The sequence below is a fragment of the Barbus barbus genome, assembly GCF_936440315.1.
Source record: "Barbus barbus genome assembly, chromosome: 11".
NCBI classification, from domain to species: Eukaryota; Metazoa; Chordata; class Actinopteri; order Cypriniformes; family Cyprinidae; genus Barbus; species Barbus barbus.
Window position 1 is genome coordinate 29638137 of NC_136739.1, and position 27841 is coordinate 29665977.

At 34.7% G+C, this 27841-nt stretch overlaps 2 protein-coding genes across 3 annotated transcripts in view; one reads left to right on the plus strand and one right to left on the minus strand.

Annotated features, from left to right (window-relative positions):
- LOC306876676 (ceramide synthase 6-like) overlaps positions 1-21016 on the minus strand; it is a 40018-nt gene extending 19002 nt beyond the window's left edge. Inside the window, exons 1-4 of the mRNA XM_079428020.1 lie at positions 20711-21016; positions 16302-16407; positions 11555-11685; positions 99-156 (exon numbers count right to left, since the gene is read on the minus strand). Coding sequence (XP_079284146.1) covers positions 99-156; positions 11555-11685; positions 16302-16407; positions 20711-20880 — 465 coding nt within the window. The 5' untranslated portion in view covers positions 20881-21016. The remainder of the gene's footprint in view (positions 1-98; positions 157-11554; positions 11686-16301; positions 16408-20710) is intronic.
- A 4021-nt stretch (positions 21017-25037) lies between these two features.
- LOC306876646 (STE20/SPS1-related proline-alanine-rich protein kinase-like) overlaps positions 25038-27841 on the plus strand; it is a 63627-nt gene continuing 60823 nt past the window's right edge. Inside the window, exon 1 of one of the 2 annotated variants that reach the window (XM_079427980.1) lies at positions 25038-25254. In XM_079427980.1, coding sequence (XP_079284106.1) covers positions 25149-25254 — 106 coding nt within the window. In that variant the 5' untranslated portion in view covers positions 25038-25148. The remainder of the gene's footprint in view (positions 25255-27841) is intronic. The other variant, XM_079427979.1, reaches the window with a different exon arrangement.

Consider the following 27841-nt stretch of genomic DNA (forward strand, 5'->3'; position numbering starts at 1 on the left):
AGAGCAAAACAGAATAATGGATGTATCGACCTGTCAATCATAAACGATGTACTGTTTCACAATGACCATCAATTATTCAGTCAAAAGAGATTGTTTACCTTCTTCAGGAAGCGCACACCGTACGTAAATATGTACAGGTAAAACGTGAACCTCCACCTGCGTAGAAAACACACAGAACAGGATATTCAGAAACATTCTGCATTACTATTGCACCATAAAGTAATTTTAATGCAGAAGCATCAACAAGAAAAGCTTTGTGTCCTCATTTGGTCCAGAGATGGGGGAGGTGAACACAGCGATCAGGTTAACCCCTCTCCTCACGCTCATGTACTTCAACATTGATTAGGAATTCAATGTGCAAGATGTCCTGTTTTAAACGTCCTGTTGTGACAAAATTTCACAGCACATCCTTCAAAACAAAGGCCAAGCTGAAGATAGGACGCTGGCCTGGGCTGATATAACATCTCATTCTGTCTGTTCCCTCCATAATTAGCCCTTAAATGAGTGCACTGAGACGTTTAGTGCATAACAAACATACACTACCGTTCACGTTTTAATATGATATGATTCTTTAATAAACTATAATGTTTTAAGTACATTTTATGCACGTTGACTTGATGTTGAAAGTAAAATCTGGGTCCTGAAGCAACACCAGTTGAGAGGCACTGCTCTAAAACGCTCTCCACCAGTCGCTCTATTATTCAACATGTCATCTGAGTCACCCTAAACCAGTTGTTCCACACTAACCAAACACACACGCTTCTCTCACCAGGCTTTCCAGTACTGATTCATGTAACCTTTCCCCTATTCTTTTGGATTTTGTTTTTCCATCCATCAACTTCTGCCAGTCTGAATACTCTAAACAAGTGTTTCTTAAACTTTTCGGGCCAAGAACCACCTTCAGTTGAATTCGACTGGCCTTTGCAGATCTCTGGACGAGCCTTTAAAACACCTTTAAAACACATATGCACAGCGAAAACAACACTTCATGTTTTGAAATCTAACTTATACCTCATGATAACTGTATGCTCAAAACTGAGAGCTGAATTCAGGGTTGAGTCAAAATCAGCCCACTCTTTAAACTGTTTGGCTGATTATCTCAGTTTTTGCCTGCTGTCTTTTTTGCATAAGAAATAGTGATTTATGCAACTCAAAAAAGAAAACACTACTAAAGCTCAAACAATAGATCACTGGTGAGATCACAATGGTGAGATCACGAGTCAGATTTCCAGGAAATGCATGAAGTGATCAAATGCACAACCTGAATGCAATGTCACATTCAGTGGCAATGGATGAAAGCATCTGCCACATGCATAAACGTACATGTAAAACACTGCCAGTGCAGAATGTGAGAGGACAATATAAAGCTGTGGCCAATGCACGAGTCTTACCGAGGTATTAAAATTGAGAATCAGATATAAAATGGAAAAAATATATATATATTTTTTTTATTGCTGTACATTTCCAATGCTGTGCTGCATAACATCTGATGGACATCTATGGACAACCACTGCTATTAAGACAGATGGCAAGGCCATTAAAATGAGAGATTTACGGTAGTCGTTTGCACAAAAAGGGAAGAAAAATGCAGTGAGAGATGCCAAAATGCAACACTGAAAGGAATAAATGACAAGAAACAAGTTCACATTTTTGCACTTCAGGTTCCATCGTCTCAAAGTCAAAGGGTTTTTTGAATGGCTTTCTGGCTTAAATTACTGAAATACGATCTGAAACACGAGCTCAAGATATTTTCATGTTTTATTCAACATAAAATGCATTAGTAATACCCAACTTGTGATTTTTTTTTTTTTTACTGATGATAAGCTTACTTGAAGCTTTTCCTTTTCTTAGAGTGATAATATCTTTTTCTCTGACATGTCCTGGCCGGGATTTCTAAATTGCTTAAAATGCCAGTTTTACCCTGTTTTCCTGTTGAGAAGATCTCTACTGTCCTCATATATTATGTACACATATTTTCGGTTGACTAAGTGTACCTTATTTACTCCTAAATGGTGTATACCAGTACATCTAGTGTACATATTAGTAGCTAAATGGTAAATATTAGTACCTTTTGAAAGGATACCATCACAGTGACAGCTTTTGTACCTTTTTTCTCTGAGTGTGTAGATCCCACCCGATTGTGATTGGTCGATTGTGTTAAATGCCTGCATGCTTTTGGTCAACAACAGGTGGCCAAATAGGACTAGAGGTTTTTGGGACATAAAACATCATGCTAAACAGGTAAACTCATTTACTCACTAGTCTGCTTTTACTTATAATCACATTCTTGCTACTAAACTCAAGTTTTCAGGGAACTGTTTTTAAACTGTGGTGTATATTGACCTAACTTTAGCTTTTTACTTCTGCTAATTGAATTTGGGCTTCATAATCCATACAAGTTGTGTTCATTTGTGAAGGTTCATAGAGTTCATAGTGAAAGAATCATTAAAAAAAGAAGCTTATTTATGCCAATAATTCAAAAGCCAATTGAAACAATCCTATTTGTTAATTGTTTGCCTTTGAAAATACTTTCTTCATATAATTTGTTTTCTGTGCAGTTCTATTTCGGTAAGAGAAATCACTCATAAATGCATGAAAAGAAGTAACACAGGAGAGCGAGGCAAAACAGTCCAAATGAATCAAACTGAATTGCAAACAAATTGGCTTTGGTGGCTTAAGCTAGCGTAGCCTTTTTAACTTGCCCCTGTGGTTACAGATCTCTCTGCCTGTGGTCAGTTCCCAGGCGCAGACGCCTGTGCCAGCCGATACCTCCGAGATCAAAGCGGACAAAGAAATGAGTCTCGCAGCCAAACAAACACCTACCACAGACACATAGCGTTCCCTGAGACCGACTGACTGCAGTCGTCCAGCCCTCTGGGGTTTACCATGAGATATATGCCATTAATTACTGCTTTGATATTCACACAGACAGAACTCCCTGTCGCTCCGCATGAGAAATGAAAACGACATCAATTACGGTTCCTTCCTTTAAGGCTGAGCTCCAGAACAGACGGACACGGAAACCACCCACAGTAACAGTCACTGACTGTCTGACGCACGGTGCACACAAACTGAAAAACTGCAAGATACCATCAGAGTGCACTTCTTCAGCCAATCTTTAATTGGAGTTGGATCGGAAACGATTCCCAATTATGGGAATCACAATTTTCAACCATTTTTTAAAAATGAATAATGAATGAATGAATTTAAAGACTTTGAATATCTAACTGATCTATACCTTTGTATTAAATATTTTTTTAGAATTATAAGACTTTTAAATAATTACAAATTTAATAATAAAATTTAATAATAAAAAAAAATTGGCTACAAATGACGTAACTATATGGAAAACTATGGAAGTCCGTTTCCTCCACTGTATAAAAAATAATAAAAGGTTATTGTGACTTTTTATCTCACAATTCTGATTTTTTTTCACAGAATTGCATGATATAAACTCACAGTCGCGAGTTATAAAATCAAAATTACGATTTATAGTCACAACTGCAAGATAAAAACTTGCAATTCTAACTTTTTTTCTCAGAATTGTGAGATTTAAACTCAGATTTCTCAGAATTGCGACTTTGCCTCATGTTTATATCATGCAATTCTGACTATTTCTCAGAATTGTTAGTTTATATCTCACAATTATGAGAAAAAAAAATCTGAATTGTGATATAAAAAGTCGCAATTACCTTTTTATTTTTTATTCAGTGGCAGAAACGGGCTTCCATAAGAAACACACAATAAATATATTTTTGAAAATGGTTTCTATACCATTTGAAAACATACAAGCTAATAAGGAGGAACAAAGAAACAATTACATTCAATATAAAATAGGCTTTAAAATGTAAAAATGCACTAAATGCTATTCAACTGTTTAGTGTCATTGAGATGCTATTATAGTGTTTATTCTTTTCTGTTTTTATTTTTAGTATTTTTGCAGTAATAAGTAGTTTGTTATTTTAGTACTTCAAGTTAAACTAAATGAAAATGTGAAATGTTGCCTTGGCAAGAAGCTGAAATAAAGTTAGCATTATTATTATTATTTTTTTTTTTATTGCAAACTCCATCTTTAAATTTGAGCAAAAACAAGGTTTGTAAAAAATAATTATTACCTGTATAAAATAAACTAATATAATAATAATCAATTAATAAATCAATAAAATTGTGAATTAAATTCCATCCAATATAATTCTTTCCTTCTCATTTAGTGAAAAACTATGTAGAAAAAAAAGTCTTGATCATTTTGAACTATTTAAAAATAGTATTTTACTTCTTGCTTTAAATAGTTTGAATCGACTTACTGTTTGGATGAAATGATGTTTCAAAAGGCTGAAATAATATCAGGATTATCCAAGCTCTAGCACTCAGTCCTAATTTTAAGAAAGCGATGCATTTTTCAGTGTGTTTCTCGGTTAAGCTTTGGACGTCTTTGAATAGCAAATCAGAGCCGCTGGGCTTCAGCTGAAGCCTGACCTTGAAAGACCTTCCAGATACACCTATTCTCTCTGAGTCTCCTCAAAAACAGAGATGCTCTGTTCTGTAGTTGACCGTGATGTTGTCTGACAGGCCTCTGAGGCCCTTCTGGAGGACTGCGATGGACCACGGAGCACAGGAAACACCAGATCTTGTCACTTCAAACTGCATCTTCCATTAAACCGAGACTAAACCTTTCACAGGCACTTGTTCATAAACAACGGTGGAGAGAGAAAGATACTGTTGGGCTAATGAAGGCTTTTGAGCCCAGTTAGGACTTTGTTAAGCAGTGGCAAAATAGTCAATTGAGGCATAATGAAATGAAAGGGCAGTTTTTGCTGTTTGGTATCCTGCTAATTTAACAAACTGCAATTTTGAGCTTTTTCCTTGATCAATAGTAAAAACAAACGAGCAGGAGTTATTTACTTAATTAGAGGTCAACGGAGTTGCCTGGAAACAGGTTAGTTAAACATGGGTGGAGGTGGATAGAGAAAGTCAGAGAAATAAGCATTTGAGTGAAACTTATAGATTTCATCTATAGAATTCATATACAATTACTGCAGTTGGTTCGATATCTACTAACTAGCAAATCAGCGATCACCTACTTGGTCAGCAGCCTTGGCTAAGTATTTTTCCCATTCATTTTCTCCACACGGATTAAAAAACAATCCAGTGGAACAACTTTGAATCAAAAATCAGGAAAAATGGCAAAGAAAGCTGTGTACTTTATTGAAGAGATGACTATTTAATGAAAAAGATTGGCTATATTATTATTATTATTATTTAACACTCACATTGTTTATTTGATGGAGAGCTAACATTCGGTTTAATATTGTATTTTAGCATTAGTAAAACTAGAAGTAATATTAATAATTATTATTATTAGTAGGGCTGCACATAATAATAATAATAATAATCTACAATACCATAAAGCACAGCAAATTACAGAATTTAATAAAAAATATGATATTTTTTATTGTATAGTCATATTGATATACAATTAGTGCAGCCCTACAAATAATAATAATTATTAATAATAAATTACAATCCTATAAAGCACAGCAAATTATTTATTTTTAATAAAAAAGATTGTCTAAATTATTATCATTAATATTATTTATAATCATATTGATATATAATTAGTGCAGCCCTACAAATAATAATAATAATTACTACTACTAATACTAAACGCTAGATCACTGTCAAACTAAAAAATGACAAAAATATAAAAATAATAATAATTATTATTTTATTTTACAATGCAACTGTAAAATTACAATATGAATATTTACGTCTGTCTTAATTGGTTAATAAATGCTTCTAGTTACAGGTTTGGTGGCCGGTTGTATAAACTGACTAGGCCTTACAAGTTAGTCATGTATTTTTTTTCTTTAAAACTTTGTCAGTTACATAAAAGCTTAGATTGATCTAATTTGAATTGAAAAAGTAAGACTGATTACTCCTTGATTAACTGCTCGATGGTCAGACTAGTTTTTAAGGCAGTTTTAGCATAGTGACTGTTTTTATGAAACTGTCTTCTCAAATGCATGTTAAGCCATATACAGCACTAACTGTAAACAGTATGGCAATATACTACTCTGAACATAGCCTAATTAACATAACAAGTTGACATTTTCACACCAAAAGTTCAGTTGTATTTGTCCTCGTTTTTGTTAGTTTTTTGGCACAAGGAGAAGAAACACTGATTCATGTACAGCACAGACTCTCGTTAGTGGTGTAACCTCGACTGACTTTACACAACAGGGTTTTTTTGATCGTCTTTCTCACTTTGCGAGGGAAGAATCGCAGTTCACAGAGAGAGTGGATTATCCCACACCCACAGAGAATAAGGCATATTTTTAGTCTCCATACAAACACCGTTTGAACGTTTCCACAGATTGTGTGGTCAGTTTTGTGCGTTTCAGTTCAGTATTTTGTCAGAGAGCTGTATGAAATCTGCCAGATGCTGTGTGTTTGTTGACGTTAAGCCCGATGCGGTTATTGCGTAATATCAGAGATGACTGTAATCATGCTGCACGTCCAATCTTATCCAAAAAAGGGAATTTAAGTGAATATAAGAATGACACTTTCTGGTTTTGACATAGTCCACAGTGAATTTCAGATCTGAATTGAAGAGTATATTAAAAACAGTTGCAAAATAGTGTGTCTGGTGTATTCCAGAGTGTCTCTATCCAGCATCCATCCAGCATCCAGAAGCTAAACTGTGTTTTAATAATATAAAACTATAGCTTTCCACTGAAATAAAAAACTCAATGCTTTAACTTTTGAAAATGAAGATATTAAGACATAGCCATAAATATCAGTATTGTAATTTCCCAGTTGTATTGTAAAATATTATTATTATTATTATTACACATTTACTTTTTTAAATAAATTAAAAACATTTTTAAGTGTAATTGCAAATGCAATAATAATAATAACAAATTTATATAATAATAATAAAATATTTAATATAGTAATAATAATAATAATAATAGTAATAAAAACAACAACAAATTGGCAAAAAAGTGATTATATCAAGATGACCATAATAATAATATTATTAATTATTATTATTATTTAGTTATCTTTATATATAATAACTTTTTTGGCCAAATTCTGCAGCCCTACAAACAAGCACAACAAACCTGGATTTAAAAAATAAATTAATAAATAAATAAATCTAAAAAATAAATCATATAAAAAAATAAATAATTTATTTATTTTATTTTATTTTTTTTTTTTTTATAAATTTTATCACAATAAATCTTATAATTTATAAAGTAAATCACAATTTTTTTCAGAAATATCGCAATCTGATTTTTTCCCAAATCATGCAGCCTTAGGCTATTCTGCACAGTTAGTTTTCAAAGTCACCGAAGATGCTCTCCAAAGTGCCTTCATCAAAAATCAGAGTTGCTCTATTATTCTGTGAGAGAAAGGCATCATTACATGGTTCTCATTAAGCTACACTCAAACGTGAGCGTGTTCTGTGATCTCTGAAGACTGTGGCTTAATTGCCTTTGAAGCAAATGGCACAGTGTCATGCTTCAGCACTGATCAGATGATCACTATAACCTCTGGGGCTTTCAGACCCGACCAGAGATCAGACACAAACCGACAAATCCCACCGCTGAGGATACAACCGCTGGACAAAACGGTGAGAATTTGCTGATTTAAAGCGATAAGAGCAACGATGAGCTGCTGATGAGAGTTTGGCAGAGGTCAAATCTGTGAGTGACATGATGCAGCACAGGAACATCAGCTACTGTATTATTCACGGTTACTGGTAAAATATTCCTTTGAATCCATGTTTAAGGAATGGGAGACTGAGGGAAGGATGATAAAGATAAAGCAGCGGAGAACAAGAATAGGAGATGCTGTGGACAGGATGAGCAAAGACAGGCAACAACATGGCGAGATAAGAGAGAGAAAGATTGAGAGGTAAAGAAAGACAAACAGGAATAGACTGTGGCCTACTTGCCTTCATCCCACCTAACTAATGGACACTGGTACACAATAACATACACAGGTGACACCTATCTAGTGCAGACACGCTTCTCTCGGCCAGAAACCCACAGAGAACAACACAAACCAAATGAAATCACAAAGGCTTTAAAGGGATCATATGATGCAATTTCAAGTTTTCCTTTCTCTTTGGAGTATTACAAGCTGATTGTGCATAGATAAAATCCCTGAAGTCTCAAAACCAAAGAAATATTCTTTATAAAAGTTAAGACTTGTCCACGCCCCCCTAAAACGGCTCATTCAAACACGCCCCCATATGTCTACGTCACGATATGGGGAGATTTTCATAACACTGCCCAAATGTATACGCAATGAAAGAGGGCATGATTTTTATTCTCGCTGTAGTATTGTTGCTGCCGCCGGCGCCATGTCCTGGAGACTCTGTTTGGTTGTGAAAGCGAAAGTACTTTGTTTGGGCTACCAAAAGAGGACACAACTAGAAATCAGTGGTTAAGTTGTACAACACTGTTCCAGAGCAGCACAACAAAAATATTAGAGTGTGTGCAGCGCATTTTACGGAGGACTATTTCCTGAACCTGGCAGGAGAGTAGTCTACAATTTCATACACAATGGTAATTCAAAGTGCTTTACATGAAAGAAAGTAAAATAGTCATAAAAAATAATAATAATAATATTGATCACAGCAATAAAAATAATAAAAATAATTTTTATAATAAGAAATTTTAAAACAAATATTCTCAAGCTTTGTTCAAACTCTTCTGCACTAAGTGAACGGGGAAAAAAAACCCTTCCAAAACACCTAACTATTCCACTACTTCACCCCCTACTTACTTTGACCATCATATCTGACCTATTCGCTAAAACTCGATGTGTCTGTAATGGTAGGAATTAAGAGTTGGTAGAGCGATTCACGACTAGAACCCCCCTTCTAGCGTCTCACATTCTCTCTGTATTTCCTATACCTTCAAATGCACTATTTGCCTCTACGGCTCTTAGCGCCTTAGAGAATGCATTTTGTCCCCCCCCCCCCCGGACTGTGCACATCACTCAATCTATAGATGTGCAATCGTACACCTTTACACTTGCAGATGTACCTTATTTATGACACCAGTTTTCTTCTGCTGGTGTCCCTCACTCATGTCGGAGTGAGTCCATCGCTCTCCCCCTAACATTTCCGCCACGCGCTTGAGGTATTTGGCCATCACAAAGTACTGGATACCTGGCCAATCAGAGCATGCCTCCCTTCTCAGAACGATGAGCTTTGTAAAAATCGGCACGTTTCAGAAAGGCGGGGCATAGAGGAGTAACAATAATGTACAGTATGTGGAAAATAATGTGTTTTTTTAACTTTAAACCACATAAACGCATTGCATTACACCAAATACACAAAATATTGTTCTTTTTAGCAACGTCATATGACCCCTTTAATACCTCAGGTTAACCTGAAATCAAAATCGACTGTATTATTGTTCAAAACTTTCAGGGTCAGAATAGTTTTTTAAAGAAATGAATACTTTTAGGCCGCGTGTCCACCAAAACTTTTTTCCCGAGGCTGGTGTACTTTTTCAATAGTTCTCGTTCGGGCGTTTTTTTCCTCGGCGCTGAGAGTTGAAGAATGTTCAACTTCGGGCAAAACCCACCCCAACCCATCTCACCCCCTGGTAGACTTAAAAAAAATAAATAAATAAAAATAAATAATAATACAAATATATTAATTAATATTAATAGATAAACAAATAACAATAAAACAAGGTGAAGTCCCAAAAGTCATTCATGGAAAAATGGCACGGAGTCAAACATATCTCAGTACCCAACAAATATAACAGGTCCTGTGAGAGCTGAGTCCAAAAAGGTGAGAGAGAGGGGCACTCCCAAAAACAATGCAAAAACGTGCCTAAAACTCCTTGAGAACAGAGATTACACTTAGAAGACGACAGATTCATATAAAAACGTTTCATTGGAGTCAGGTAAACCCTATGCAGCAATTTCCAAAGAATCATTTGGTGATTAGTGTTTTTAGAAGACAATTTAAACATACCCCATACCTGATCGGAAAATAAAACATGCGCATCCTCATTAAGATCCTTAGCCCAAACAGTAGTAATAGATAAAGGTTTGTATGAATGCTCAAGATCAATCTCTTCTCTGATTAGACAGCAAATGTCTCCCTGTCCGTGTACCGCAGCAGTTTAAAGATGAAAACCCGTGGTTTAGTGCGATCTGTGTACACGCGATGCGCTCGCTCCACTTCAATCTCTTTGCCCGCCAGAGACGGAAGCCACATCGGTGGCGATCTTTTCAAAAAGCCCATAGGGTCGTCCTTCTCGTAACCTTCAGGCAATCCAACCAGACGCAGATTGCTGCGCCTATTGCGATCCTGTAAGTCCACAACCTGTTGCTCGAGCGTGGCAACACGCCTATCGTGATCTGCAACAACTTTCTTTGGTTCTCTCATCGCCCCTGTAAGTAGATCCAGTTTAGAGCATAGCGACTGAACAACTGACATGTGAGAAGTGAACTCGTTCCGCATCGCCATCAACTCGGTTCTTAGAATGTCCTCAAAGTGTGTAACAGTGTTCGCCATCTTGTCCATCATATCGCTTGAGTTCGGTGACTTGGATTTCTTCTTAATCGGAGAAGCCGACGGAGACAACTCCTGATGTTTACGACTGCATGCCATCAGGTAAAGCACCACCAATGAATAAAACTTAAAACAAAACGAAAAAATCAGCAAAAAGAGGCCAAACGTATAGTAATCACGTATAAACGTATAATAAAACGTATAACGTCTACAACACATATGTAACAATATTTTGGTTACATAAGTAGCTGTGTAAGAGACTCGGTCTATTACATATGTGTAACAGTAGCTGCCTATTACTTGTATATAATTACAAACTGTAAGTACAGGCTGTTCCATAACTTAGTAGTAGCCGTTGTACTTGCATGAAACAAAATGTACTCACCATGTAACTAAGTACTTAACTAGGTAATTACTCTGTATTATGGACACATAATAAAGTGTTACCTAAATGACATTTTAAAAATATATTCGAATAGAAAACAGTTATTTTAAATTGTAAAATTGTACTGTATTTTTAATCCAATAAATGCAGCCTCGGTGAGCTTAAGAGACTTTTCAAAAACTCTTCAAAAATATTACCAACCCCAAACATTTGAACAGTACTGTACTTTATAAATGTTCCTTATTGTGAGCGATTCATCAGTGCGCATTATTCCAAAGAAGAAATGTCTACTTTATCAAAATATAATAACTTCATATATATATATATATATAAGCCTCTCAAATAACTTTCCCTATTTTTCAACCACGTGATTCATTTAACGTCCAATTTTCAGCATCCAATCAATTCAAGTCCCATCCTACATCTTTTCTTAATGAATATCCTGTTTCACACAGAAATGCATCATATTATGAAAGTAAAATTAACTTTTAATGCATTTTCATGCCATTTAAAAATAAAAGTCCCTACATACCTGACAGATATCACTGCAATAGGCATCCTGCAGTACAATAGCATATTATGCCCTGACAAAAACAAGATTTCTCAACACAGCTGATTCTCACATGCTCTCGCAGAAGCGCGCCAGTGTGCTCGGTTTCTCCTGGTTGCGTCGTTGTCTGAACCAGCGTTGGATGGTCCTCACGTCCCAGTCCAGCTGCTTGGACAGACCTTCTAACCTCTTCTCATCGGGGTGCTGGAAGACACAGCAGACAGAAGCGTGTCACTGCAGAGATCCGCCAGAGTCAGAGCACAAACAATGTGGATTTAACAGCTTGAAAAAATCACTCTGTGCACATTTAAAACCATTGTTTTTAAAAAGCCATCTGCACATACGAGCGTAGTCATGCTGCACAGGCATGCTGTAATGTCTGGAGGACTGGGGTTTCCATTGTGAATGAACCAATCTTTCAAATGAACAAAGCATTCTCAGTCACTTCCTTGAACTAATTCGTGATTCCCTCCTTTCAAGGCACGTTTCATTGATTTTTTTTAGAACTCACCGAACCCCTTTGAACTTGTCTGAATGACTCAGAATGGCACTGAAGAAAATGCATTGCATTGACAAACGAGGGTCTGCTAACCATCAATGACTGAACAAAAGAGGCCATATGTTCATTCAATTCACATGCAAGTTTATTCAGTTAAACAAGGAGCGTTAGGAAAACCAAAGCAGAGTTTAGCACAAAAACAGCTTTAACAGGTGTGCAAAATGCATAATGCAAAATTTAAGAATCTTGCGAGCATAATAGTTGGTCGGAATATACTGGGTCGGAATCTTTTCAAAAGGTATACCTTTGTATCTACCGCTAAAGCAGGGTTCCTCAATTAGTTTTCGCTGAGGACCGAATTCTGCCAACAATACCAATACCACTGACATATATACAGTGCCCTCCAAAAGTATTGGAACAGTGAGGCCAATTCCTTTATTTTTGCTGTAGACTGTAAACATTTGGGTTTGACATTAAAAGATCAATATGAGATGAGAGATTAACATTTCAGCTTTTATTTACAGGTATTTTCATCTGGATCTGATACACAACTTAGAAGAAGTACAGAGGCTACACCAGAAGATGCAAACCACTCATTAGCAAGAAGAATAGGAGACAAGCCTCAAAAATTCTGGGACAAGGTTTTATGGACTGATTTTATGGACCAAAGTGATGGAAACGCTAAAGTTTGGAGAAAGAAAGGATCTGCTCATGATCCCAAACATACAAGCTCATCTGAAACACAGTGTACACAGGTGTACATTATAGTACACATTACACAAGTAATGTAATGGCTTGGGCTTTCATCGCTTCTTCTGGGACAGGCTCATTAATCTTCATTAATGATGTAACACATGATGGCAGCAGCAAAATTAACTCAGAAGTCTACAGAAATATTTTGTCCATTTAATATTTTGCAGTTATAAATTCCTTGACTGAACTGGCAGGGTGTTTTGGGTCATTGTCCTGATGCAATATGAAGCACTTCCCAATGAATCTGGTGGCATTTTCTTGAATATTGGTAGGCAAGATGGTTTTGTACCCTTCCAAATTCATTCTGCTACTGTCATCATACATTAAGTCATCAGTAAAGTTGAGAGGGCCTGTTCCAGAGACAGCCATGCATCCCCATGCCATGACACCACCTCCACCATGCTTTACAGATGAGGCTGTATGCTTGGGATCATTGCAGTTCCCTTTTTTCTCCACATTTTTGCTTTCCCATCACTTAGATAAAGGATCATCTTTGTCTCATCGGCCCATAAACACAGTTCCAAAACACTTCTGGCTCACCTTTGTGCTTTTTTGCAAACTCTAATCTTGTCTTTCTATTTTTGGTGCTGGTCAGAGGTTTGCATCTTGCTGTGTAGCATCTGTAATTCTGTGTCAAAGTCTCCTGAGGACAGTAGATTGTCAGAGCATCACCCCAGCTTTCTGGAAGTTGTTGGTGATTTTACAGACACATCTTTTAGGATTAATTTTCACAGCTTTTATGATTTGTCAGCTCCCACACACGCACACACACACACACACACACACACATATATATATATATATATATATATATTATTAAAGCAGGATAATATTTGGTCATTACTGCAAAATAAATCCCTTCAGGATTCCTTTGGCCAAAAAGTCTCTTTTTTGAAAAAATGGTCAGAATAGAAAATGAGTTTACCCTCAATGAACATCTACTGTTTTTATACTAAAAATAACAGCCCCAAAACTGATGTCTATCACTAATGGATTTCATCCAAACTCAATCAGTTTCCAATTAGACTTCCAATCTGCTAACCTGCCAGCTAGATGAGCTTCGCCCTGGGGTCTCTCTGTCTCTCTGCATAGCTCCGTTTCAGGCAGGAATTGTCTTTTTATTCTTAAAGCATGTCTGGATCTCGTGTGTTTGAGAATATGAACATTTGTCAAGGAAACTTAGATCTGTTGTGGCTAAAAATAGTGGCGATGCGTCAGCGCACATGAGCTCTGATAAAGCCACACACGTCAAAGAGCCACGCTATCGCTCTGAGACTGCGATTACCTGTACTGTCACTCCATACAGCCGTCACCATCAACACCACTCGCTTTCTTTCAAGACAAGGGCTCAAAAGGTGGAACATTATTCATCTTTTACATGGCAACCGCTGCTCTGCTTTAGTTCAGAAGTTCACGCTGTGGATTAAACTCTGTTGGCCTCGTTCCCAAATGAACATCAGTAAGAGCACTTACATTTGATTCAAGGTAAATTAACTCACGGTACATACTGATTCAACTCAGTGGAGGTGATAGTAATAAAAAACTCACAGCACCGTAGTGAATGTAAGAATAGTTCTGTTCACTTACACTAATGTGATTCGCTGTAATTGAGACGTCTCTCGTTTCAGTGACTGTGAGAAGCGCTTCAATTTGATTCTGATTCACAGTCCCTGCAGGTTTTAAATCACGTTACTGCATAACTGAACAATTCTTAAAAGATAAATGGCTGATAAAAAGCTTTTCAACATCATGATTCATTTCAGCACCAGCAAGAATGTTCCTTGAATACTACATTGAACAATTTGTAAATTTGACTAAAAATCTTAAAATAAAATAAAAAATTATATATACATATATTTTAATATAATTTATATATGTGTCGTTTAGTCATGTATTCAGTCATGTGTTCCTTTTCATGTCAAGTGACCTCTTGTTCCTGCCTCTGTTCTCTCATTAGTTCATGTTCATTTATCTTGTTATCTTATTTAGATTTTCCGTTTTCTCATTGGTTGTTAATGTCATGTGATTAATCCAAAGCCTTGTATATAAGCCCTCATGTTTGCCATCTTATCTGTTGTGTATTGAAGCATGTATGCAGTTCAATGTTATTGTTTATAGTCAAGCTCATAGTTTATGTTTTGTTTCAGGTCTTGGATTTAATTCATAGTTGATGTTTTTGGATTATCGCTGTTGTAAATGAAACTTCACCTGGGTTCTCTATGTTATCGTCCTCGTCTGTTTCATGTGAGCATCATTTCACCTACAGTAGGTGAGGTACAGTATTAATGCACAAACACAGCCTGTTCGTCATTCAAGTGATAGTTCACTGTTGCTCTAAACCTGTAGTACTTTGTTTCTTCTGTTAAACACTAAAGACAACATCACGAGGGTGAGATAATGACAGAATTTTCATTTTTGGGTGAACTGTCCCTTTAAATACAACTTAAACAGGCAGGATAAAAAATGGACGAGTGTCAAAATATCAGATCATTACGCCTCATCAATGCAGCCTAAAAGACTTGCCACTGTCTATTATGCCATTAATATAAATGAAACGACAATATTGACAAGATAAAACACTCGCTTCTCTCGGCTAGATAACTTTGGCAGCTCAACAAGACATTTCAATCTAAAACCGAAGGAAAATGTTCAGCTAATTTGATTTACAGGCCAGTGCTAACACATTATTTTTAAAGTTTCAAGTTTTTAACATTAATCATATGTCTATCTGGTGTTTTTAATATTTATCAATTAAAATCTTTACTACTTTTAACACTTAACATTACTATTTTCCACCCGACGGAACCATTTTCTAAGGCCTGGTCTATGGAGCTAATTATTTTTTCCCATTTTCCGTTTCTGCTGAAAAAAAGGCCAATTGAAATTATATAATTCTAATAGTTTGGATGCGTTGGTATGAAGAAATTTGTGTGTGAATAGATTTTTTTTATTTTATTTTTTTTATTCTGACACTGCACAAAAAAGAATGCAAAATTAAGTTTGTTTCTAATTATCAAACAAAAATAAAAAATACAAAAATCTGCTCAGCGTTTAAAATATATTTTTTTCCTCATAAACAGCAGTGGCATTATGTAAACAAACTAGCATTTAATGGGTTAAAATCCTGAAAATGAATGATTTTTTTGTAGTTAGGAACATAACTGATGTTGCTAAAAAAGCTGGGAGCGAAAGCAGGAACAAATATTTTTAATGACCATATAATGATATTTTTTTTTTAAAATTGACGCATATGTAACTGTAACTGTTATATTGATACACACGGGTTAATAATAATAATGCAGTAAAAACACCAATAATTTAACGCAGAAATACTTGAAGGTGTTAATGTTTATATTAATATTCTGTTAAATGCACATGTATTCAGCACATTAGTTGCTGCTGTCCTACTGAAACTGGCTTACAACATTTTTGTGATAGCCTTATTTTATCAAACTGCTGTTCTTGCCATTTATAATAGCAGTAAACGGCTCAAAACTGTGTTGTAGTGATATTCCCAGCCTCCTGAAGCAATAAATCCTCTTTAACTGGTATGAAACATGGTCTTTACCTTGGTGATGGCAGTGAAGACCTTCTCCAGAATGGCGTTGGGCTGAGCTTTCTGCGGCCCGTTGGCCTGGATTTTCAGACCTAGTGCACATGGCCTTGCAATAAACCTAAAACAACCAATAACAAAGAACGCTTTATTAGATTTATATCTTGTAATATCAATGCCTGGTCTGACATGCTGCATTAAATAGGCTGCAGCAGTTAAACCACACAGGCCAGCTGTACACATTTGGTTTTTCTGCAGATGACTGGCTGCTTTTGCGAAGCTCTGATAAACATCTGTGTATTAGGAAATAAACAGCCGCTGATCAGAGAGACTGCATTACAGTTGGTATTGCTATTCTAATGTGACTCTAACTTGTTGATCTGATAACGAGAATGTTAAAAAGGAACAACAACCAGAAGAAACATTTCATGGGTCATTGCTACTACGCAGTACATTTTCATATCTTAATCTAAATATCAAACTCACTGTTTATGAAAGTCATATTTCGTTTATCATAATAGCAATATAAAATATTAAACTACTAATATATTTCAAACAAACATGGGAATAGTGCTTATTTGTTAAAATGATTCTTTTCTTTACAACCTGTTCCCAAAAATATGTAACGATTCACTCACGATTCACGATTTTATTAGATTTTTTAACAAAATTAGATTTAAGACAAATTATAAATGAAATATGTCCTTTTATTATTGCTTGGAAAAAATGCTGCACATTTCTTTGTGAATTTGAAATATAAAACACTATAATAATATACTAATATAGCACTTGCATATTATTGCTGTTTGGATTCCTTCTATTCTCCTCGTTTGTAAGTCGCTTTGGATAAAAGTGTCTGCTAAATAACAAAACTGAAATATAAATGTAGCCTAAATAACTAAAACAAGCCCCAAATCAAATAAATAAGTAAAACGAATAAAATAAATCTCTTCTCTTTTTTTGTGTGTGTGTTTTAGAAACATTTTTAGAATCTGTTAATAAAAAATGTATAACGTTTTTTATTATTTTTATACTGAAATAAAAATGTTTCAGGAAAAAATGGTCCTATAAATAGTTTTTTCTCCTAATGTTTTGAAAACATTTAAGACCAGAAAACTTTGAACATTCTATTAATGTTTGTTCATAACTTTAAGGGAACCTTGGCAGAACGTTCTCTGTTTGGTGGGTAAAAAACCCCTGTTTTTTAATGACATCTTTTATCAGGAAGTGACATCACGGTAGTTTTAAAAAAGCAGCACAAGTATCAGTGAGTATTAGCAATGGGCTTGATAAATATGTGATGTTTTATGGTATTAGTTGGTTTGCGTCTTTTATAAAACATTCCATCCTGTTTGATCAAATTACACAAATCATTATGATGATATCAAGATTGATATCAAAGACAAATATTGACGTCTACATGCAAGCGAACTCAATCTAGTAACTTTAACTCTTTATGTACATCCTGTTCATTTTCTAGTTATTGTGTAAATCAGCTATAATTAATAAAGCTGAAGTGTCTGCGCTTGATCAGGGCACATTTCTAAAAGTCTGACATGCACTTTTATATAAATACATGAGCATTTTTGGTGTTTCAACAGGTGCTTCAAAACAGAAATGGCTGTGAATGTTTTAAATTGTTATTTTAATTAATAATATATTCAATTATTTAATAAAAAAACTACTTATTATTTAAATTATTTAGCAAGGCTGCTTTAAATCGCTACTGCTCAGAAATTTTAATTAAGGCATTTGTTACAAAATATTTAAATAAATGATGCTATTTTGAACTTTGTATTTATCAAAAATATTAAGTACAAATAAAACAATGTTTTCAACACTGATAATCAGTCTATTAAGAATCATGTGACACTGAAGACATGAGTAATGATGCTAAAAATTCAGCTTTACGTCACATGAATAAATTACATTTGAATAGAAAACAGTTATTTTATATTGTAATAAATATTTCACAATATTGTTTTTAACTGTATTTTTAATCAAGTAAATGCAGACTTGGTAAACACATCTCAAAGATGAACTGGCCTTGCAAGTCTGGGAAAGTAAGATGTCACAAGAATAGAAATGGAGGTGACACTAGACAGTTCTAATGAGCTTCTGCCACTTAATTAATCATCTCATCCAATTAAGAGCCCTCACACGAAGAAAATGCAATTCAGTGCTGACAATGCTGTAGAAATGATTCTTATATGAAGCTGAAGAGCTGCGATAAGGTTATGGGCGGCTGGATTGATTTGCGGCCTGTGCACTGTTTGCTTTTGTGGGGCTGAAATGCCATAAATGGGCTGTTGCTCATCATATAGTTTTACAGCGATTGTGCAACGCAGGAGGATGTTTGTACTTCAGATAATGTGTCCTCTTTCCACAGAGGAAGTCAAGTGATGCCACAGTGAAGACCACGAGATATTTTATCACTGATGGCCTTTTTATTATTTTGCAATGGTTTGTTATATGCAAACTCAGATGCAACGGTTTCAGCCGGTCCAGAACTGACTGAACACACGGGTTAAACGTATAGACTAACTCTGATAATAAAATATGTTGTCTTCCTCCCTAGACACAATCCCAGAGGAGACCCTCACAGTATATTTCTCCTTCAAACTATTAAGAACAACATTCAGATCTGAAGAACCCTGTCAGATGAAGGTGAAGAGCAGATGGTCTGTGGCATACATAAACACAAAACCTGACACTGTGCCGTCCCGCAGGGAATATGTCAAAACTGCTGCTTTTGTGACATTGAACGGCAACACATTTTCAGATGTCAAAACTCATAATAGCACAAAATTAATGTCTGTTTCATAGCTCACTGGAAAGCATGATTTACTGTTGATATCAAGTGCACACTGACTGGTTTTATCATCTAATCTCAAGCATATGACAGCAATATAGGGGAGACCGGGGCTAGTTGTCACATGGGGAAGAGGCTATATGTCAGTAAGTAGTCAAACGTCCAAACGCACAAAGGCTTGTTTCTCTAGCAGTGGTTTGGTATGTTGGATGCAAACCTAACACTGGTTCTGTAAAAAGAAAGAAAGAAAATTGGAAAAAATTATTTTGATAATTCAAAAAGGTTTGGGTACATCTCCCACTTTTTCTCACTTTTATCCATTGACTATCACTTATGTTTCAACAACATAAGGTGCAAAAATAATGTGTCCAATATTTAATATAAATATATTTATAAATATAAATAAGAATTACAAATTTGATTTAGTATATTCTATGATTTTTTTAAATTTTTTTTGGTGTTACTGGCTACTAACAGCATCTACTTACTATCTCAAATAATATATTTTCAATTCACATGACCTGACTTATTATGGCTGGACGCAAAAATATAAATATGAGTATTTTTACCTAATTTATAATTACCTATATATACAAAAACTGAGGTCAATATTGCTTTTTTTGTTTTTTTTTACAGAAATTAATACATTTATTCAGCAAGGTTGTATTAAATTGACTAAAAGTTGTTTGTAATATTAAAAAATTATTGTATAATAATAAAATAATATTGATATATTATAAGAACATTAATATATTTTTTTTACATATTCCTATTTCAGATAAATGCTGTTCTTTTGAACTTTCTATTCATAAAAAAATTCTGAAAAAAGTACCATGTTTTCCTAAAAAACACAAAAACATAATTTTTTTATTATTATAAAAATAAAAAAAATATTTTCACAATATTACTATTTGTACTGTATTTTAGAATAAATAAATGCAGCCTTGGCAAGTATAAGAGATTTTATTTTTTTAAATATTAAAAATTGCTATTATTATTGTTATTATACGAGTAGGTATGGCTGAAAAAGATGTTTCCATGCTCCACAGCTATTGAAATATCCCTGTATAGATATAATCAGCATATTCGGTAATTCAGCAGTGTGATGAACAGCAAAATGTAGGTCAAAAGACTCTTAAAAATGTAGGCCGTGACGTTTATTTTAAATGTTTGTAAATATTTTAAATAAGATGACCCACAATTCAGATATGGCCAGTCACCAATAGGTTTACATGACATTAATGCACAATAAGAAACATATTAAACTCAATTTTGGCTTCATGGAGTTAATGTTTTACTGTTTTTGTGCTAAAAATGACAGGTTCCCTTTGTGACAACTTACCCCATACAGTAGTGTTAGGAGTCAGTGGAGATCCTCAAACTTCAGATTTGGTATAAAAACAGAAATAGATGGCACACCTAAGAATGATCTACACATCAAAGAGAGGCACTGACCTACTTTCATCATAAATATTATTATTCCAGAAGATGGGCCATATTGGGTTCCTGTCATTGTCCTGATTCACACAAACCTGTCCCATCATCAGCTGAGGATGAACCCTGAGCGCATCTTCATCAGTGATGATGATGATGATGAAGATGTGACACGTACCTCTCAAACACCAGCCGGATCATAAACATGCAGAATGCTAAAGGACACGCCAGATACAGATCCTCTGCTTGTGGAAAGGTGGACTCGTCTGTGTTTTTTAAGTCAGCCCAGGTTACGTTGTGCGGGAGCCAGAACCTCTCGTTCCAGAACCACGCCAGGATCCCTGCCATGTCCAGCGGATCTGAAGTCTGATGTGCAGTCAGTGGCTTGCGACGCGGCTGATCTGTGCAGGTCCAGTGTGATGATGATGATGATGATGGAAACGGCTCCGCTCTCTTCGATGTAGGGAAGTAGAACGCGCTCCTCCTCCGCGACGCTGATTGGTCCGTGCGCTTGTCAATCATAAAAGCGTCTCTTAAAGGAACAGTTCGGGGGAAAAAAAATAATAATTATATTCCTGTCATTATTTACGCACCCTCAATTACGAACCAAAATGCACTTTAACATACTATCTCTGTATTATTCTAAAATGTATTTAGTCACCACTTGTATAACACTGTCTTTAGTGTACTAGTGTATGAAAGATGGGTTCAAGTAGCTACTGCAAGTGGTAACTAAATACATTTTAGTTCATATTCATGGTGTCCCAAAATAGCACATGTGAGTATACTTAGTTAATCTTAAATTTATTTTAAGACGTACTAAAGAATAATTTTTAGTAGGCCTATATAAAGTACAAAATGAGTGCGCGAGTACATTATGGAGGTGTAGCTACTTTTTTAACATGTAGTATATACATATATAATACTTAGAAAATAATTTAATAAAAATCCGTTTAAATTACGCTTAATTGTTTTCTAAATTCTAAAAAAAAAAAAAAAATTGTTTACATTTTTCTGGACTCCTTTTTAATGCTCAAATTAAATTGTGTTAATCAAAAAGCATGTCTAATTAATTAAAATCATGAAACTTATACAATTTAATCTATTAAAGCTGTAACAAAAATGACATGTTTAGGGCCGTATGAAATGTTTAATTTTTTTCTCACCTTATGTTTTATTGTTACCAAATTCTGTGTTTTAGCATGTCTAATTATTTGAATGCATACAAAGTTTTTTTTTATTCTTACAGTAGCCTTATGAAATGTAGCCCCCCCCCCCCCTCCCCCAAAAAAAAACAAAAACAAAAAACATTGATTTCATTTATATTTTATTTAATGATTTAATGAAAATTGAACATTTACATTTTTGGCAAATAAAGGAGATTTACTATTAAAATAAAATATTTTGTGATAATTTCTTAAAAAAATAAAGCTTTATTATTTTTTAGTAGTAGTATTACGTACATCCTACAAAATAATAGTAATATAGTCTATTTCTGGCACAAACTTTTATTTTCACGGGTTGCTTTTGTCATTTTTATTAGTTTATATTTAAACATTAGCCTAATATTTACATTTTTTTTTTCTGTTTTAGTTTTTATTTATTTATACCATTGTAATTTTAATGCTGCAGCTTAAACCAATTTCAGTTAGTTGCCAAAGCAACATTTGTAATTTTCGTTAAGTTCTTTTTTCATTTAATATGCATATTTTATGCTATTTATTTTAATAAACAAAAATGTACTATTGCTAGCAATAGTTTTAGTTTTGTATTTATTAATGTTTTATTACTGTGTTCTAACAAGAAAGCAATCAATGTTCATCTGTACGGTACATTTTCATCTGTGTTTTTAAAAAATGATTATTAATGTGTTACTAATAATGTATTATTAGGCTACTTGTTTTGTTAATTAATGTTTGTTTTTATTTTGTTATCCTTTCTGATTTTCTTCACACGTGTAATTAAGCACTTTTTGTTGTACTTGTCTGGCTTCTTGCAATAAACCCCCTATAAAAGTCACACAAGGGCCACCTTTTCCTGTCAAATTGTATGAAATGGCGCCACCTGCTGGTCGATGGATAGTTTTTTTTTCCAGTGGCTACTGCAGTGCTGGCCTTTTTGCTTTTACTTTGTTTTACAGAGGTGAATTTATATATCAATTCTTGCAAAGTTCTTTACACATACAGCCAAAATCATCAAGATTCAACTTATTTTTAAAACTTTTATGAAGATTTATTAACAATTATTTGTTGTACAGGCAATTGATATTGTATACGTGTGTGTTTGTGTGAGAAAGAGAGAGATCATCAGTAATGAAAGAGACTTAAGAGATTGATTCATTTTAAAATTCTTTCAAAATAGTTTTTGATAGTCATGGCCAAAATAATCGACGCACTTGGTATGATCAAAGAAGATTTAAAAGATTTTTATTCTTTTATTTAAAAAAAATCACAAAAATCTAACCTTTCATTGGATAATAAGAATTTAAAATGGGGGGAAATATCATTATGAAATAAATGTTTTTCTCTGATACACATTGGCCACAATTAATGGCACTCTTTTATTCAATACTTTTTGAAACCTCCATTTGTCAGTTTAACAGCTCTAAATGTTCTCCTATAATGCCTGATGAGGTTAGAGAACACCTGACAAGAGATCAGAGACCATTCCTTCATCCAGAATCACTCCAGATCCTTTAGATTCACAGCTTCAGATTCTCTTCAGTTCACCTCACTCATTTTCTACAGGGTTCAGGTCAGAGGACTGGAATGGCCAGCAGAAGCTTGGTTTTGTGCTCAGTGACCCATTTTTGTGTTGTTTTTGAGGTTTGTGTTTGGAATATTGTACGGTTGGAAGATCCAAACATGGCCCATAATAAGATTTCTAACAGAGTCAGTCACTTATTGATTTTTATCTGTTAGTATTTGATAGAATCCATGATGCCATGTGTCTAAACAAGATGTCCAGGACCTCCAGCAGAAATATAGGCCCACAACATCAAAAATACAGCAGTATATGTCATTGTACACATACATGTCTTGAGTGTTTGCTGCTAAAAAGCAAATTTTTTTGTTTCATCTGACCATAGAAGCCAGTCCCGTTTAAAGTTCCAGTCGTGTCTGATAACTGAATATGCTGGAGATTGTTTTTGGATGAGCTAGGAGAATTTTTCTTGAAACCCTCCCAAACAACATGTGGTGATGTAGATGCTGTTTGAATGCTGTTTTAAGGTTTTCTAGCTATTTTCTGCAATTCTGCAGCTGTGGTCCTTGGAGAGTCTTTAACCACTCAAACTCTCCTTCTCACCGCGCATTAGGACGATATAGACACGTCCTCTTCCAGGCAATTTCGTAACATTTTCTGTTGATTGGAAATTCTTAATTATTGCCCTGATGGTGGAAATGGGAATTTTCACTGCTCTAACTCTTTTCTTAAAGCCACTTCACTAATTTGTGAAGCTCTATTATCTTTTGCTGCACATCAGAAATATATTATTTGGTTTTTCTCATTGTGATGGATGATTTTAGGCTTTATTTTCCCTCTTATTTATATTTCTGTGAAACAGGAAGCCATGGCTGGATAATTTCATGTTCATAATCACCCTGGAGTGCTCAGAATTGTGAATATGAATGGGAATATATTTCAGATATTTTACTCATAATAATTTCTAGGGGTGCCAATAATTGTGTCCAATGTGTATTTGAGAAAAACATTTATTTCATAATGAAATTTCCCCCCATTTTAAATTCTTATTATCCAATGAAAGGTTAGATTTTTGTGATTTGAAAAAAAAAAAAAAAAAGATCAAAAGGATTAATAATGCAGATTAATTTTCATAGACTTCTTTTATCATATTTAGGCCTACCAAGGAAAATTTTTGGCCATGACTGTATATCAAACTTTTTTTTTTTTTTTTTTAGAATAAACAAACAAGCAAGCAGCGCAATTTGACGTCACGACTTGGTCATGAATATTAATTAGGCTACATAACGTGACTGAACGCTCAAAGAAGATTATAACGTTTCAAGCTACTCTTTCGCTGAATAAACAAGACTAATTAATATCTATAAATTACACTTTTGCAATATCATCACGCCTAAAATGAATATTCATAAGGAAAGCTTTTGCTTTAGTAGGATTCAAAGTCTATGTCCATCCAAGTTGTAACGAACCCTACTATGGTTGCGAAAAAGGACTATGAACACGTGACAATTTTTTATTATATTTATTTTTATTTTTATTTTTTACGCGTACACAAAACCTGGATACATAAATAAATAATATGGACTTAGACTATTAGAAAGCACAAATAAATAAATAAATAATAGGGACTTAGACTATTAGAAAGCATAAATAAATAAATCTACCTAATGTGACTAGATGCGCAAACGACGGTCAAACAACGTCACCACGGCCAAATTAATATTCATGAGCTACTTAATATCAGCTCGCTACGCTGCAGTGACATCAGCGCGCCTCAATGAATATTCATGAGCTGAGCCTTCGCTGTAGTAGGATTGTCTCTCTCCGGATGTGTTCATCGCAGGCGGTAGTGATCCAGCAGCAGCAGCAGCAGCAGCAGCAGCTCCGAGGAGAGCGACTCTCTCAGCAGCATCATGGCGGAGCAGAGCGACTCCCCGGCGGCCGTCCAAACCCCGCAGCCGGCGCTCTCCACCAGCTGGCCCATAGTCAAGGAGGCGTACGAGCTCCAGGAGGTGATCGGTGGGTAGTTGCAGATGGATTTGAGCTTGTCAGAGGCTGCGGTTTGATGCTTTGGTTTGGGCCTACCGGCTTTTTCCCATATGATGACAGTAATGTAATGCGGATATGACAAGTGGAGCTTTCTATCTCATATTAGATGACAGTGCACATGTTATTATGAGTGATTATGCTTTATAATAGCACGTGTCCAGGGAGACATCAGGCTACTGTGACGTTTAAAGCAAGTGTGCTGTTATTATACACAGGGAAGGTTATTTTGGCCAAAAAAGTGCAACCAAGTTTTAGGGGTTTGAAGTTGATGCATTGCGCAGGCTGGTGGATATTTAACAAAGCACTTATAACAGTGACAACAAGAGTCGTTATTATGATTTTATATGTTTTATTATTTATATTCTGAGTGTGTAGTGCATGTGAGCATCTTATCTGCACTTGCACGCCTTCGCACTGTCTGTGAGATTCCAAGGTGTCTGTCATTTGCTGCATGCGCTCGTCTCATGGCGCCCTCTGCTGCTCAGATTCAGCACTTCTCATTTCTTACAAGTGCATTTAGTCATTTTAATTCAGAAAGTTCTTCGTAAGGAAATGAACACTTAAACACAAGTGGAGTATTGATCTCATAACACACTGATTTATCAGTTTACATATTTTATGTTTATGCTTCATAAAGCACTATGAATGACAAATGAACACATAATTTTTTATTATAATTGATATGTATATTTTATATTATATAGAACACACAGTGCACATATTAACCCCGTAATGCCAGACACATGAAATAATAGTAGTCAGAATCTAATTTAATATAACTATTTATTGAAACGTCATACTAAATATATAATCTAAAAAAAAAAAAAAATCTGGAGCTCATACAAAAGATTAAAAAAAAAACCTCAAATATATTCAGAGGCCTAAATGGAGCAAAAATATGCAATTTTGGGCAGATGCTGATATATGGCCAAAAATTAAGAAACTTCTGAAAGCTTGTATTGTAAATGAATGAGATCTTTATAACATATAAATATCAGCTGTCACTCCATATCTCCCAATAATGTGTCTTAAGATGATAAATAATTAGTTTTAAGGTCAAAGCGCTGTAGTTTCAAAACACATAATGCAATACCATACAATAATGATTGAGAGATACACAATTAAATGTTCCTCAAAAGACTGATGATCATATTTAATACTTGCATATGAACAAAAAATGATGTCTGGATAGTCAAGTAAACCAAAGTTGCTGCTTCACTCCAGTAAGTGTTCATCTTGAAATATTATAAAAGTTATTCTTATGTTAACTTTATAAAACTCCTTAAAGATAATAAAAACGATCACACAGTTGTGGATGTGTAGTTTATGCATACATGCTCATGGGCTTTTTCTGGTCAACATCAAGATAGTTTCAAATTTCTATGAATTTTCATAACTTTTTTCTCACGATTTATAAACACTATTTTTCCTTCACTTGTGGAATGGTTAATATGAGGCCATACAAGCATGCATAATAATTATAGCAAAAAGACTGTTTGCAGGATGTCAACTTTCCAAATAATGATCAAATTTTAATTGTATGAGTGAACTTTTCCTAATAATCAATAGCTGTTATTTTATGACCTTTTATGATTTTTTTTCATTCATTGATATTTTGCTGCATTCTCAAGTCCCTAAAAGTGTATCTCAAATTGAGTCTGCTGTTATTGATGGACCCACTGCCTGCAGATATAAGGCTCCCAAAGTAAATAAAGGCAGAAACACAGAAGGCCCTTTTCATGGCTGTGAGATGTGTGTTAAAGCAGGATGCTATCAGCTCAGATAAGAGCTAGCGTTACCGGAGAGCTTCTCTATAGTTTCTGTGCACTTCTTCTGCTAATCAGTGCGGTGGGTGGTCAGGACCCCCTCCTTATCTGTCAGCCGCAGTTGGCAGAGTGTCACACACTCTTACGGTGTGAATAGCAGCACTGCGTTTGTGTTTGTGCATGTGTGTTTACAGTCACAAATGTGACGTGTCATATCTGATGTGAATCAGCAATTGGCTATTAGTGCATTATGATTTATGCATTAATTATCTAGAAAGTGTGGAATATTTTCAAACAGGCATTTGAATGCATTTGAATAGACTGAGTGTGCACTATTTTATTATATATATATATATATATATATATATATATATATAGTCACAATATAAGCATGAAAAAATATGAGCATGATTACTTAATGTATAATTACCTATATATATATATATATATATATATATATATATATATATATATATATATATATTAGGGGTGAAACGGTTCAGTATGTTTTCAGTATGTTATGTATGAAAAGTTGAGTATGTTTTCGATACAGCAAAAAGAAAGAAATGCCAGAGAAATTTCCTTGATTTTTACAAATTTTTTATTTATTAAAACTAATTTTTTACTTTGAACAATTATGGAGCTATACTTGACCCATCTTCTGGGGTGTCTTCTTGGCAGCATATAAAACAAAAACAGCTCCGATTTGTGATGTAGCCTATTGTTATGTAGCAGATTAATCTTTTCCAATAAGTTTAAATAGATTTTTACCTTTTATGGGTATTTTTTTA